Here is a 16404-nt window from a genome sequence, read left to right on the forward strand (position 1 = left end):
CAAATGTTAACTCCAAAGAGATCCTCCTTATATAAGTAACCTTTAAAATTGGCAGCATAAGGCACTTCCCAGTTGTATCTGTTAGCTAATTTAAAGACTCTTCTACCATGAGACACACAAATTGCTACCCTAATAAGGGACACCTTGAAATGATGCACTGCATAAGTCTTTGTATCTGTCCTTCCATCTGTCATGTTGCCACTGCTATGTTTATTTCCCCACCCCCACCCTAGTCATTAAGCGGGAAACCTGACACTGAACCACCAATCTAGCTAATGCTGCCAAAAGCAGCTGATTGAAGAGAATGATAATTCAAATGTAATGCAATAGCCATAATCTATTAGATGGAACCTTTTGAGCTTTTGTTTCTTCTGATCATTTGTGCTGTAATGGGAGGATGGCAAGTATATCATGGTGCTAACTTGGGAGGGAAATTAGCTAACAATAAAGCCAACATCAGTGAATGTGCTCCAGAGTGGCCAGATGCAAAAGGCAAAATGTACCTGCTAAAATGTTCTCTTCTACACAATTATTAAAGCTGTAGGATCCCTGCCCACTTTCCCATCTCTCCCCACCCTAATGCATTCTCCTAGCGCCCTGGGATAATTTCTTGGCTGCTTTGGGGGAGCTGCAACTCCTAATCTTTCAAGCCACACTTCTCCCTACTAATACTTCTTTCTCCTTTTTTTACTTGACATGTCATATTGAATGTTTAGCCTTATTCAGATGTTCTTTGTCCCTACTGGTCAACATGGGAGTGAGTAGCAGGGATGCACCAAGCCTTTGCATGCCAGTTTCTATGCTCAAAGAACAGTCTGTAGAAATATGTCCTTTGTCTGTACAGCTTTCTCATGACCCAGAACCTCAATGGTTTGGGATTCTTTACCAATTTACCAATTATAGCTGTATATGTGAAGTTTCCACGTACAAAGGCTAGGTGACTGGCAGATAGGTGGGGCAAGCCAGAATTTGACCTGCTGTCTGGAAAATGTTCCTCATCACAGGGCTAGCGGGTGTGGCTATTCAACATATATTCAACAAGAGCACCTGAATAGGGCTTTTGACCCCCTCATTACTATATTTTGTAATTGAGTTTATGGTCAAATCTTTCTGTTGTTTCCTCATCAGTGTCTAAGATTCATTTCTCCACCTAAAGACTTCATCCATTGTGATCTCGTTCCCATTGTTTGCTGGGTAGAAATAATTACAGTAGTACCTTGGTTCCTGAACTCAATCCATTCTGGAATTCCATTAGACTTCCAAAATGTTTGCAAACCAAGCTGTGGCTTCCGATTGGCCCCGGAGACAATGTTGACAGCCGAAACGGACCTTCGGCTTCCCAAAAACGTTTGCAAACCGGGACACTTACTTCCGGGTTTACAACATTCGGGAGCCGATTTGTTCAGGAGCCAAGCTGTTTGGGAAGAACAAGCCTTCCCTCTTGCTGCTAATGTGGCATTAGCTCTGGTCCAGTAAATTGGTAATTGGAGGGAGCAGAAGGCACAGTTTGCTGTTTATGATCATAGCAGTCACCCAAATCATGGGCATCAACATCTGTACAATGATGCCTTCTTTCCCTTCCATTATTTTCCTTCTCCATAGTTATGAAAATAGCTCTGATGGTGATCATATCTCTCTGCTCCCATTTGAGTCACCTTCTAGACTTACACAGGTGCCTCTTTGTTTTCTTTCTCCTCTTTTGCACACTCTGGGCTCAGAAACTTCTACTGTCTGTCCCTTTGACTTCCTATTCTCGGCCCAGTATACCTGAAGGAGCGTCTCCACCCCCATCGTTCTACACGGACACTGAGATCCAGCGCCAAGGGCCTTATGCTGGTTCCTTCACTGCAAGAAGTGAGGTTACAGGGAACCAGGCAGAGGGCCTTCTCGGTAGTGGCGCCCGCCCTGTGGAGCGCCCTCCCATCAGATGTCTAAGAGATAAACAACTACCTGACGTTTAGAAGACATCTGAAGTTTAGAGAAGTTTTTAAGGTCTGGTGTTTTAATGTATATTTAATCTCTGTTGGAAGCTGCCCAGAGTGGTTGGGGAAACCCAGCCAGATGGTTGGGGTACAAATAACACTGGTCAACAACAAATTTGTTGTCTGCATTTTTTCAGTTGATTTAGGACGAATCTGATGCGCTGAATCCAAAAATCACATTGGTTTTGCTCAATCAGGTCAAGTTTTTGAGCTATGGCCACATGTCATTTTTTTACATTTTTGTTCACATGTACGCTTGTGTGGAGCATTTTAGAAGAAGTTGGTGGGGGTAAAATGCCATGTCGAATAATTGTTTTGATTGGAAATGATTATTTTGATGACAAGAAGTATTCAGGTCCGATAGTTCTGGGTGATTATGTCGAAAAGGGATCAGTTTGAAGTCATAAAATCTCAAAATCTTCCATAATTTGGTGTGGCAAAGCATAAAGTTGGGGGATCAAAACCAAGTTATTGGGGCAGCCGCCCCACGAAGTATCCTGATCTTCAATCAGCATGTCGTCCTGTAGCTCATTGTGATGAAATTCCAGTGCCTATCTTTGGAGAACTTCCTGACATTAGTGACGAAGATGCCTCCAGTATTGAAGGACATGAAGAAGAAGAAGTGGTTCTTGAAGATGATGCTCCACATCCATTTTCCCAAAAGGAGTTGAATGATCTAGTTTGCGACCTCAGCTTGTCAAAGGACTCTGCCGAACTGTTGGCATCCAGATTGAAAGAAAAAAACCTCCTCTCTGACAGTGCTCGCATCAGCTTCTTCCACAACAGGCATCAAGAGTACCTCCGTTTTTTTCTAGGAAGAGAAGGACTTGGTGTACTGTGCAGATATTGTGCAGCTTCTACTCAAGCTTCGAGTGCCACAGTATGAACCCAAAGATTGGAGACTGTTCACTGACAGCAGCAAGCGATCACTGAAATGTGTTCTGCTACACAACAGCAACCAGTTTGCCTCTATACCCCTGGCTCACTCGAGTACGCGGAAGGAGAACTACAAAGCGGTGAAGTATGTGCTGGAGAAAATTGGTTATGATCAGCATAAGTGGTTTATTTGTGTTGACCTGAAGATGATGAACTTTTTGTTGGGACAACAGTCTGGCTTCACCAAGTACCCATGTTTGCTGTGCATGTGGGATAGTAGGGACCGTGCTCAGCATTACACGAAGGACTGGCCTGTGCGGGAGGAATTGGTGCCTTGCAAAAAAAGGAACGTCATCAACGACCCTCTGGTGGACAGAGACAGAATACTCTTCCCATCGCTGCACATCAAGCTCAGCTTAATCAAGCAGTTCACCAAGGCTCTGGACAAGGATGGTGACTGCTTCACTTACTTGTGCCTGGCTTTTCCAGGATTGACCATGGAGAAGTTGAAAGCTGGCATCTTTGACAGTCCTCAGATCCGTCAGCTTATCAGAGATCCAGAGTTTGGAAACTAAATGAACGAAGTGGAACTGGAAGCGTGGAAGGCATTTGTTCTGGTAGTGAAGAACTTTCTTGGCAACAATAAGGCCAGAAACTATGCAGAACTTGTCAACAACATGCTGACTGCTTTCAGAAACCTGGGCTGCAACATGAGTGTCAAGATGCACTACCTATTTTCACATATGGACCGGTTTCCTGAGAACCTGGATTCAATGAGTGATGAGCAGGGGGAGAGATTCCATCAGGACATGAAAGAGATGGAGACCAGGTATCAGGGTCGCTGGGACGCAGTCATGATGGCTGACTACTGTTGGACTCTGAAGAGAGACCTCCCTGCCGCTGAGCATTCCTGGAGTTCCAAGAAACAGAAGTTCAAGCCCTGAAGTTTGAAAAATGGTGAAGCAACATGCAGTTTACGTGTACTTACCTTTATCAATGCCCACCATTCAGTTTACAGTAAACCTGACCTGATGGAGAGAAACGGATGCCATTTCCTGATTCAGCAGTGCAAAAATACCCTAAATCAGTTGTAGAAATCTAGACAACATTCAAAAAGTAAAAAATTGTTGCCCAGTGAATAGATGATGATGATGATGATGATGATGATGATGATGTCTGGAACAGACATGGTCCATCTGGTTACCCGTTCTTCAAGCCCCTATGCTACTAGGTCTGCATGGATGTTGCTTTTGTGCACTTCCTCCTGCCAGTTAAATGTCTTTCACTCCTCTTGATGCTCCATTACCTTTTCCTGTCTTAGCTCATAAACAATGACTGTATCACTGTGTCACTTCTAGCCAAAGACTTAGGCAATTCAGTTTTGTATATTAAGCATCTCATACTGTTTGGAGTTATACGTTCAGGACCTGCAACGAAATGTTGCATAGTCGAGTACTCTTGTTCAGGATGCCAGCCAGCCACGCCTTTGCCCCCGGTTTTCCATTTCCGCTCTCCCCCAAGTCAGTTTGTATTCCATGCACATTGATCCTGCTTGGTCCTCCTTGAGCAGTTTTGAGCCTATCTCCTGCCTTAGATTTGTACTTTTGCGAGCCCTGGAGTTCCCCCAAGCCTTCCTCTTATACATTGATAACGCCATTCTGGGAAACTGGCCTGTGAGTTTTCCACTGGAACTCAAGGAAACGCTTCATGTAGCTGATGAAGTGGACCGCAGTCCACAAAAAGATTATACCGTAATAAATTGGTTAGTGTTTAAGGCACCACATGACTTGTTGGTTGTTTTTCCCATTGATCTTGGTGGGGCTTACTTCTGAGCAGACATATATGGGACTGCCTTATTTTCTAGTTAGACTTTTATAATTAAACTAAGACAGCTGGATCTGAAACAGATATCACTATCCTGACTTCAGAAACGTGCTTAAGAAGGTGAGTTTTCCAGACATCATGATTAAGAGAGTGAAACGCATTGGGAATAAAGGGATTAGTAGTAGTAGTAGTAGTAGTAGTAGTAGTAGTATTAAATGATTGCAATCCAACATCTTCTGGGCAGACTAGTTTGCCAGCTTATAGTCCAGAGCTCCTCACTCAGTGAAGGAGCATGAGTTCTCAGATTCAAATTTTAGACTCTCTAGTTCAACCCGATCTTAGGTATTAGGAAAGAGCCCTGGAAATATATTTGCCATGAAGACAGTCAAAGTAGATAGTACTGGGCCGGAGGGCATCAATTATCTACTCAGTTTGGTTCATGTGTGCTTAACTGTGTCCGCCTTCCCCACTTTTGTCTTCTATGTGCCTGCCTGACTGACTGAATGGCAACAAATTAATAAGAATCATACACTTCTTATTAATAGTTATCCATGTTTAATTCTGAAAATCTTTGTGGAAAATCAAAGTAGAAAAGATATCATAGCCTACATTTCTCCCCTGCTCTTTGTTTTGTTGATGACAGGGTTGAATGGAAACGTGGGTACACAACAAGGAGTCAAAGAATAGCTGTAAAATATCCAGTAGAAATAGAAAACAGCTGCATGTATTGTTCTTTAAGTCCAATGGGAGGAAACAGCACCTATTACATTAACTTGCATGTATTTTACAGTCACTATGGTATTCTAAAATCATAATAGGCACAATGCACACACACACACAAAGAGAGAGAAACATTTGGACAATATTAAAAATAGATAATATAACTATTTTGAGGGGAAATAGGAACATCCCTACGCTAATACATTTGCTGTCACTTAGAGGTTTTCAGAAACCAATTGTGAGTAGCATTATTACATATGAGATTTTTAGATCAGAAAAAAAAGTTAATTTTGGTAAAACAATATTCTAAAGATACAAGAACAATTTTGTTCATTTTCATGTAGCTATGACTGTTCCTTGTTGACCCTTAAAGCAGTTGGATTTAATTGTGATTATATAGGGCATGGAGCATCATTAAATAACATGGATTCTGGTGCTCTGGCATCACTTTCAGTAAGATTTTTTTCTTTCAAGGCTTGGCTACCCTTTGCAAACCAGAATTGTTTTATGGCTTCATGCTTTTGAGTGTCTAGATTTCTGCACTGTAAGTGGAATTGTCACAAGAGGTGATCTTGTTATGTCTGCAAAGTGGTTGAAATATCACATGTATCAACAAGGAACATATCATCCGCTTCACCAGGTCATTTACAGCTCACCATAAAACATAGTGCTTTATGTCTGTCCATAAAAAAAGGTGGCAGAGAGAGGATTGATAGATTGGCAACAGGAAACAGCAGCATCTGCAGAGTGAGATTTCAGCAAATTGCCATTCAGAATCATTGAATAGACTTGTTTTTTGACCTTAGAAAATGTTGGCATTTTTTTGGTTTTCGTATAATACTTTTAACAAGTGTCATCATTTCACTTTCCCCTTTGTGCCAAATTGCTCTGTTAGTTAATGCAAGTCCCCTTCCCACACCATTTTTCTGTCTTCTCTCCTCCCTGAACCCCAAAACTGCCAGCCTCTGAGTCCTCACTCCAATGTTACCTTTGCAATATGGACCAGAGCTGCCTGCAGTGAGTTAACTGTGCTGTAACTAAAATAAAAATAAAAAATACATTTAATTATTTTACTTGCACATTCAATGGAACGTAAAGCAAACATGCAATTGAAGAGTTTTGTAATACTTCTTTTCTTTCAGCTTTTACAAGTGTAACCATGTGCAAAGATTCCACTACTCAAGACCAGTCAGAAAAGGGTCTGTTGACCCCGAAAATGAATTTGCTGTAAGTATTTCCCCCCTCCCCCAAGTTATGTTTTCAGAATGACCAAGATTGCAAACATTAGTTGTGCAGAGACGATGTGTGGCGAAGGCCCCGGCTGAACTGCAGGCTGTGTTACCAGCAGAAAAATTGGAATCAGTGTACAAATGGGACAAGAGTAGGGTGCCTCAATAGCACCATTAGAGCCAAGTGTATCTGGTCTTCTAAAACAGTTGGTTCCTTGGGCCTCATCTGCTATTTGGGAAGATAAATTTAATCACAATTGGGCCTGAGAAGGAAACAAACATGCATTTCCTCCTGACTACATAGAATGCTGCTGCCAAAGAGAACATATTTCCACTATTCCTGGTGGGTATACTGGTAATATCCAGGGCAGATAAAGTAATAAATGATTTGTTGGTCATGACATACAATGAATCTTTTGCTCCAGATAATCTTGGTTCAGAATCCAGTATGTTATTTACTCAACTACCCTGTTTCTTTTTCGGTGCTTGACTTTCCCTTTATGTTTACAGCTTGCATAACAGTGGCCTAGTTTAAAATTGGATTTAGAAAAAGGCCTTTTCTATGTTTGCATTTTTATTGCTGTTACAATGTTGATGTGGAGCAAGGAGGGGAGCAGCTTACTGCTATTATTTACATTTTTGTTCCAGTACCCTTAACGTCCTAACATTAAGGTTTCACTACTCCCTATTTCCTCTGTGTGTCTTTTAACAGTCTATGTGGATTGAGAGAACATCCTTTGTTACTGCTTACAAGCTCCCTGGAATCCTGCGTTGGTTTGAAGTTATTGCTATGTCACAGGTGTGTATTTGAATTCTGATTAGGGCTAATACACAGTTTAATTCACAAAAATACACATTAAATACACTCAGCACTATTTCAATGGAAACCCAAAGGGGAGACACCAAAGGGTGTTGTCCCTTTGGGGGTGGCACTTTGGGGGTGGAACGAGGGCATTGCCAGCCCCCTTGTGCTAAAAATATGGGGATGGGATTTTAACTTGGGTGGGTGTTGTTTATTTTTTTGGGGGGGGAGTTGTTTTAAATTGTTCTTAAGTGTTATATGTTAATTTTTGTTTTGTATTTTTATTTTTTGCTTTATATACCTGATTAATATTCTAAAGCCTTTTAAATGTGTTTATGGGAGGGGGGGTTATTGCTTTGTTGTTTTTGTTTTAAGTATTTCCTTGCGTTTCTACCTTGTATTTTTATCCTGTGAACCACTCTGAGATCTTGTGATGAATATTATAAATCTAATAAACAACAACAACAACACACTATGTTACCAGTGAATTCATCCTTAGTACTTAACAAGGGTTGGGTTCCCTCCCTCCTTCTTGATATTGGCAATTCTGATTTTTTAAAAATATGTTTTGGAGTTGACCCTGCATTTTGAATGCAGAATTCACTCAAGATTTTTTGAAGCACATCTATTTAATAGATAGGTAGTACAATTTCAGATTACACAAATGATATTCTTGATTTATTTCTCCACAGACTACCATTAGCCCCCTGGAAAATGCTATTGAAACAATGTCTATGACCAATGAGAAGATTCTGGCCATGGTTAATCAATACCAAAGTGATGAGAACCTTCCAATTAACCCTCTGTCCATGCTTCTGAATGGAATTGTTGATCCAGCCGTCATGGGAGGGTTTGCTAAATATGAGAAGGTAAGGTTTTGAATAGTTGCTTTTAAAATTAAAACAATGCTTTGATTTATTATATCAACAACACAACCTTGGAGATATCATTGCTTGTTCTAATGTGAGGAAGAAAGACGGAATGATCTGTTTTCTGCTTGCAGGCTTTCTTCACTGATGAGTACATCAGGGACCACCCTGAGGATCAAGAGAAACTAAACAGACTTAAAGATTTGATTGCTTGGCAGGTAATACAATGCTGGGCACAATTCTCTGAAGCTTTTTCTGAATTTCCTCCCTGCCTCTTCATTTATTGATCTTGTTTCTAGTGGAGCAGCATAATGTGATTTTACTTGTATAATATGCACATGTTTTCTCTTAATATATTTTTGTAACAAATTAGGGAATAAAAGTGACTGGCTCTGCAGTATGTAACTAATATTACTGAGAAGGAGCTTTTCATAAAGGCTTTTAATAATAATAATAAATTCTTTAAAAGTGTTAGTTGGGATGAAAGAGCAGCCTCATCATGAAGTTGAATTGACATATTCTGGACTTTCTTTGCCCAAAATATGCTAACCCCTGATCTGATGTAACAGGATTGTGGGAAAACCAGTGGACCCAATTCAAAGGATCTTACTCTTGTTTACATCTCATTGAAATCAATGGAAATTACATTTGTCATTGCTAACTTGTTCCATTGATTTCCATAAAACTTAAACTTTCTTTCCCTTTGGTCTGAAGTATATGTTATTGCTGTTTAATATCTCACAAAACAAGGAGAAATGGAAATAGTTAAAACTGACCACTTTCATCCAAAGAATGATTGGCTTTTACTGGCTAATTTCAAAGCATTTTAGGAGTTAAACATCTAGATTTAGGATCCATGAAGTTCCATTAACTTGCTCCTACCTTATAACATACAGGAAAGGAAACTATCCTATTGTTTTAAAATATGTGTGTACAGATCAAGTGCTAGGCTGTAATCTTAGGTATAGGTGTGGGTAGGAGATCAAAGTGCACCAAGCTTTTGCTATAGCCACATACAAATAATGGAACAAATAAAATGCTCTTTCCATTTAATATCAATATGCCAGTTTAGCCAAGCGGTCAGGCGCAGTTCAAACTTCCAAAATACGTCCAGTTGTGTGGTTGTGCTTCCATGGCCTGTGCACGTAGCTGCCTAGTATGATGGCCTGACTTGGCAGCAATTCTGTAAACCTTTGTTGCAGCCAGTCTTGTTAAGGTTCTGATGGAAGATTCTACTGCCTGTTTAACGTATTACACACTTTTGAGAAAACTCAGTGGAGTGTTAACGTCCTACAAGAAGATAGGAAATATACGGTAAATCCCATACTGACTCTGCAAGGGTAGGAAAATGGACTATAGCTGAGGAACGAGCAACATTAAATAGTTGTACTATTTCCATAGCAAGTATTCAGTGGGAACCATTAAAAATTACAGTGGTACCTTGGTTTACGAACTTAATCCGTTCCGGAAGTCCGTTCTTAAACCATAGCATTCTTAAACCAAGGCATGCTTTCACATAGTGGACTCAATTTATAAATAGAACACACTCAACAGGAAGCGAAACATGTTCTGCTTCCAAGGCAAAGTACACAAACCAAAACACATACTTCCAGGTTTGCAGCATTCTTAATCCAAGTTGTTCATAAACTAATCCGTTCTTAAACCAAGGTACCACTGTATTCTGATTTCCAACAGAAATATGTCCAGGGCTGATTGACGACTGTCTGTTTTTTACATCTGTATTTTTCCTTTTGTAGAAGCAGATTCCCATTTTGTGTCCTACATACAAAATGGACTAATTTTTATTTTGAGGAGTTGCTTAAAAATTGTTTATGGGATCTGGAATGGTGCACTGACCCTTGTCAAAAACAACTGAGTAGATTGCAGAGAAGAGCAGGTAAAAAGCTAAAATCATCCCAAACCTCCTATGAGTCAGTTAGCAGGATTTTAAAAATGACCTCTGAAGTGATCCTTCACTTTTCAATAGCATAGCTCTGATTCAGCAAGGTGGCAAAGTAGATTCTAATACGGCTGATGTTACACTTTTGCCTATATTCTTGAAATAAAAGATAAAGGGAAGAGGCCAGCTGCTAATGGCAAACACAGAAAAGAAGATTTTGTGTCATAAAAAAGATTAACTAATTCAGAAACTTCCAGTGCACATGGGACTCTGAGAAAAGCCATATACGCATGATTTTGCATGTGTGGGTTCTACACTTATTTCAGTGTCCAACTAGGCTTTTGGGGTATAGAGGAAGAGGACTATGCAAGCAGTTGTTATGTGCATATATCAAAGGGCCCTCCATGCATAAAGTTAAATATCTGATATTTCTCCTTTATCTCAAAATGCTTTGTTATTTTGAAAAAGAGAAATATTGAATTTAAAACTTACCTTGCAGGACTTTAGAGAGGGATGCTAGGCAATGTCTTAGAAAGAGCATAGCTTTTGCTCAGACGTTGGGGAGAAATAGCCCTCATTGGTTCCCTTGTTATTAGCAGCTACACCTTGAGGGGACGGGAAAACCAAGAGCAATCAGATCTCCTGGAAATATCACTTTCATTTTTATGTTCTTGTCAATTATTTAATGTTGCAACAAAACTACATGAGGGATGCAGCATGATGGCAAAGTTTCCTTTTCATGAGCTAAATGTTTATTGCTGCCAGTCTGTTCCCGGGTAAGCACCAATAATTGTCAGTTTCTTCCTTCCTTTGTAAATCAACAAGAACAATGCTGTTAGCTGTGATAGTTACCCAGAGTGTTTATTCTGTGGGTGCTGTAAGTGTATGCAAGAAAATTTTTAATCTCAGGCATAAGGAATTGCGTCTTTCCTTCATTTAGATGTCTAAATATTGTTTGCATAGGGCTGGAGTCAACTAACCCAGTACACTAGAAGGCAGCAGCACAGGATAAAGTGAAATGGTGGTCTGCTGCAGCGTATTTTTCCAGTTACTAATCTGGACTGATTAAGCGTGCCCTGGCACATTATGTTCAGAGCCTAAACGCTTTTGAGTCCTTGCTCTCATTATGTGTATTAAAACTAGACGAAATGTAATAAAGCCTTCCTCTATCTAAACCTCTACTTGTCTGTGATCTTCCTCAGGAAACACACAGAATCATAGAACTGCAGAGTTGGAAAGGACCCCAAGGGTCATCTAGTCCAACCTACTCCAATACAAAAATCTCAACACACGGTCTCCCATCCAATTTGAAACCATACTGGATCCTACTTAGCTTTGTAAATGTGCTCACCGTTGTATTGCTGCACCACCTACCTCTTATTATTTAGAATTGTCTTCAGTTTACAATAAGATTCCAAACTGCTGTTAAATGTTTCCAAGGAGGTAAAGAAAAGTCAGTTGGCAAATATATTACAATTCTTGGCTATATTGTGGCAGGATTTTTTTTTACACATTCTGTAGATCAGGGCTAAACTTCTTCCTGCTGGCTAAACTTCCTGCTGGCTAAACGTGGCTAAACTTCTTCCTGCTGTTCCTTCCCAGATTCCATTTCTTGGAGCTGGAATTAAGATCCATGAGAGGAGGGTTTCAGATAGCCTTCGTCCTTTCCATGAGCGTATGGAGGAGTGTTTCAGGCACTTAAAGGTCAAAGTGGAGAAACAATATGGTGTCAGAGAACTGGTAAGATCCCCTGCTTTTACTTCTCTATTTTTACTTCTATTTTAGCTGCTTGAAGGGGGACGGGGAAGGAATCAATGACCATCGGACTGTAAGGTGCAGCCTGTGATATGAAGGCACTACAGCTTTCATCCAGCAGCCAGATCCACTTCTGGGGCACTAGGCTTCCCCTAGCGGAAAGCCAAGATCCTTCTGTTTATGTGAAAGCTATTCCACATAGTTAGGGAGCTGAATTAAAAACCTTATGAAAGTTTGCCGGCCAAGACCTAGAGCCCCTGCTTCCTTTCCTCTCCTCTGTCTGTAATTTTTAATAGCTTAGAGCTTTGATCCAAACTGAATATCCAGGGGTCCTGGTTCTTGGAAGATTCCAGCTGTTTGCTGAATCTGCTTCTGAAGCAAGCTCTATAATAAAACATAAATGCATTAGCTGAGGCTAAAATGGTTGTATAAAAAGGCTGTGCAATAGAATTAGCCATTATGTGTTTCTGACAGCTCTTGGAGCACAGCCAACTAAATAGCCGAATAATTAGATGAAATGTTTGATAGCATTAGGAATGAGAGGGTTGTTGTATATGGAAGAGAATTTCTGCTCTTGCCTGGAACACACTGCCCTTGCAGGTTGTAATGGTCTGATTTGGTTTTACTGAAGAAAGGCTTTCTAGGTGGTGAATTTTTAAGCTTATTCCTTGGGGGAAATTACATGGCCTACAGTAAGTCCCAAATAATGCAAATTATGGCTATTTGTCTACTTTGTGTGCATATAGCACAATAGCCATAATTTGTAAACGTCCCTTGTATTAACTTAATAAACTAGCTTCAGAATCCATAGTTGCCTTTAAACAATCTTTGGACCCCTGTTTGAAAGCCAGAATAAGATGGGATTCAGTAATAGCAAAATTACAATCTGCTAAAGTCTTCTTCCCAACCATAAATGGGGAGGAGAGGGGGGGGGGTGCACAAACCTGACACATTGCTCAGGCTTTTTCAGTATTGTCCACATGGCAGCACTGAAGCATATTTTTGCATTATGAATGACTAGAGCCAGTGTCAGCTTGGTTGAACAGTCCTTGTCACTTTCAGGTCAGCTAAAATGCATCCATGTTGCCCCGGCTACACTTGCATTTCGCCTGAGCTGTTCTCACTGGGAGCTTGGTATAAATAGATCCCGATTGCTGATTTGGGTCTCATTGCAAGATGAGTTAATTTAACCTGGGCTTTAGCAAACCATGGGGAAGTTCCCTGAGTCTGACATGCACAACCTGACATAAAGCACATGGATAAGATAGCAGCCTGGCTCTAGTGTTTTAAATGTAAAGCAAACTACTAGTGTGGTTTCTTAACTCCCTTTAGATTTGAACATCTCCCAGCCTATTCTGGGTTCCAACTTGAGCTGAAATTTTGCATGCATATCAATGCAAAAATGAAAAGTAATTTCCTTCAAGTATATGTTGCAAAATGAAGTATTTCATCACTTCTGAATACGTTCCACATAAATTAATATGCTTGGGGGATGCCAATATTTAATATATATTCCAATACATATAAAAGCCAATGAATTCAAAGAGCAGACCCCTTCTGGTTTTATCATCTCTTTGGCTGGCTGGTGTGTTCTCTTTACCTGTAAAATGTAGCTGTGTCTTCTCTCTGAACCTGGGGTTCACCAGATGAGAAGCAATTCCCACTGCATATAAAATGTAAAATGTATTTGAAAATAAACTTGGGAGCTCTAAATGGCTTTCCTGAGTCTCTTGCCGGAGGTGGCTCTCTGAGTGAAATGAGACAGCGTCAGAATGGAGCCTGAAGTATGAGATTACATACCAATTTCCATAGAGGCTTCATAATATCTCTGAAATCTGTTTGGGTTTTTTTAAGGCCCTGACTTTCAAGTATTAAACTCAGGGAGGTGGCAGGTTTTTACACCATATACATATTGAGAATAGCTTCTCTGCCTTAATGCTAGGTAACTGAAGAAATTTCTGCTTCTTCGATAATGTGAGCTGAAAATAAAGGGGGTGATCTAAGTTCAAAATACAGCTCAGTTAGTCATGGGTTGCACTAACCCCGGAGACTTGATCTTTCCTGGACATACTGAGCTGCTGTAGGCAGCCTTTCTCAGGCTGATCTGTGGGTGAATGAAGAAACTCCTCAGCCAGCAGGAATTATTTTAAGTACAAAGGCAAAATCATGCAAAGTCAGGAACCCTTGGAACTGCCCCCTCCCTTTAAGGCTGCTTATTGGGGTCTGGACAGGTCTTGGAAGGGACCCAGCAGCTTCCCAGGCCCCAGTGAGCATGACTGCATCTTCCTTGCCTGCCTCTGGGATGCTCCCAGAGCCCTTGCACTTCCTTCATGGAGGCCAGTAAGGAAAGCACAGTCATGCTTACTGGGCTTGGGAAAGTGGAGCAAGGACTCTAGGATGCTGTCAGAGCCCTTCTGCTGCCTTCCCAATGCCTGGTAAGCGAGGAGGCCCCACTGGGTGTGCAGTTGGGAGGAAAAATAAATATATGGAGAGCAGGGAATGGTGGGTTTTTTCTGCTCTCCATTTATTAATTTATCTCCATCACCACCTGTATAAGGTTGCGATTGCGTAAGTGAAACAAGTGCAACTTGCAAGTTTACTGTAGCCGCCTCCTTTACATTTTCAAGGTTGGTTAGAAAGAAAAATAGAGACCCTTGCATGCTGTCTGGTTCATTTTTCAAAAATAGGGTGTAGTGCCAGTATACAGAGTTTCTCCTTGAACAACTGAAGTCTAAACATTAACTCTCTAAGCCAGTTACAGTAGAAACACCAAGGTTAGAAAAAAAAGAACAAGATGCAGGGAAAGGGTGTGTTAGGTTAATATGCCATCACTGAACCTTGCTGAGCTCCAAGTTGAGCTACCTTTATGTCTTCAATACATGTTTTCCACTATTATCTTCCAACAACACACAGTTTATTTTCCACTTAATTTGCAAACTTTACAAATGGGATTAAATCAAAGGAAAACAAAATCAAGGGTTAAATGCCTTGCTGAGGTATTTGAGTTTTATCTGTTCTACCTCATGGTAAATACCGATCTCCCTTTCCACCAGGGAAGATTAACTACCTTATATTTCCTATTCAGCCGGATTTTGATGATAGGCGAGTTGGTCGGCCAACATCTATGCTGCGATCGTATCGTCAGATGTCTATTATTTCCCTGTCCTCTATGAATTCAGACTGTGCTACACCAAGCAAGACTACTGCAGAAAGGTGAGTTTTATACTGACTGCTCCATACAGATATGGCAGGAGTTTTCTCCTTCTCCTCTTATTTCCTTCTCCTTCATCTTCCTATTACAATGTCACGTTATACAACAAAGTTATCAAAGCAACTTAATAATACTACAGAGAATTTTTAAAAATTACACTAGAGCATAATAGTAATTGTATACTAGCTCCCAACCATTCCCCAAGTACATCAGCATAATGATGATGATCTAAAACAACAAGCTAGCAAACAATCAGAAATCAAGTAGCAGGAGACAAAATTAACCAACAAATGCTTAGGAGTAAAGAGAGAATGGAACAATTCTCTGAAAGGCACTGCGGTTCCAAATCTGCATATTATGTTTTTGTATTTTATGCTGGAAGACGCCCAGAGTGGCTTGGGGAACCCAGTCAAATGGGCAGGGTACAAATAACAAAATTATTATTATAGCTCAAAACCTGTACTTTGAACTGGGCCCAGAAACACAGTGGAAACAAGTGCAGCCAGACCAAAGTTGCTTTTATATGTTCAGACTGCCTGGTCCCTGTTAAGATTCTGTCCACTGAATTCTGAACTAGCATGCAATGGCTTAGCCGAGACAGTAAGAATCTTGAGGAAATACAGCATGTGATGACTCAGCTGAGAAAGGTTTTTTAATCTTTTATATTTCTTAGGGAAACCCATTTCAATACTAAAAGCTACTTTTGAAATTTGCAATGGCAATCTGACTACATAGATCGCTGGTGAACCTTTGAAGACTAATTCTCATTCCAGCACTACTTGCTACTACAGTGATTTCAGGAGTCATAGCCACAAAAATATGCATTAGGCAAATGAAAATATGTGTGCTTTATTCACAGAGAAAACATGAGAGCTTGAAAACACACTGTTTTTAAAACATGAGTGTTGCCTTCCTGGATTATTTGTCCATGTATTTTAAAATAATGTGGTAACTTCTAATTGGGCACCATTGTCCTCCAAAGTAACATAGGAAGGTCCCCTAATTATGATGATGCCAAAGATGTTCTGTTAATTAATACATTCAGCTAATGAACTATCCTGGAGTTGCTATATCACCAATAGACAGTGAAGAAATAAAGCCTAGAATTATTAAAAAAATACTAGTGATTTTATTGTTTTAACTGTATTTCAAATATTCTTTTAACTCTTATTCTTATTGTTTTCTTGGATATGTTAACTAAGGATATTTTAATTTTGCATGCATTTTAACCATGGA

At 40.2% G+C, this 16404-nt stretch overlaps 1 protein-coding gene and 1 long non-coding RNA gene across 10 annotated transcripts in view; one reads left to right on the forward strand and one right to left on the reverse strand.

The window, feature by feature from the left end:
• DOCK2 (dedicator of cytokinesis 2) overlaps positions 1-16404 on the forward strand; it is a 246372-nt gene that overhangs the window by 222053 nt on the left and 7915 nt on the right. For all 4 annotated transcript variants that reach the window (XM_079964756.1, XM_079964759.1, XM_079964757.1 and 1 more), the window contains 6 exons: positions 6545-6629; positions 7344-7430; positions 8126-8302; positions 8437-8520; positions 11805-11942; positions 15043-15170. In XM_079964756.1, the coding sequence (XP_079820882.1) occupies positions 6545-6629; positions 7344-7430; positions 8126-8302; positions 8437-8520; positions 11805-11942; positions 15043-15170 (699 nt within the window). The remainder of the gene's footprint in view (positions 1-6544; positions 6630-7343; positions 7431-8125; positions 8303-8436; positions 8521-11804; positions 11943-15042; positions 15171-16404) is intronic.
• The window catches only part of LOC307209627, a 40392-nt gene continuing 35756 nt past the window's right edge, over positions 11769-16404 (reverse strand). For 2 of the 6 annotated variants that reach the window (XR_013835655.1, XR_013835657.1), the window contains 2 exons: positions 15188-15250; positions 11950-13620 (listed from right to left, as the gene is read on the reverse strand). This is a non-coding gene — a long non-coding RNA (uncharacterized lncRNA). Of the gene's footprint in view, positions 11900-11949; positions 13621-13999; positions 14062-15187; positions 15251-16404 lie in introns of those variants that run through there. The other 4 variants (XR_013835653.1, XR_013835656.1, XR_013835652.1 and 1 more) reach the window with 4 other exon arrangements.

Source organism: Podarcis cretensis, assembly GCF_951804945.1.
Source record: "Podarcis cretensis genome assembly, chromosome: 2".
Classification (NCBI taxonomy): domain Eukaryota; kingdom Metazoa; phylum Chordata; class Lepidosauria; order Squamata; family Lacertidae; genus Podarcis; species Podarcis cretensis.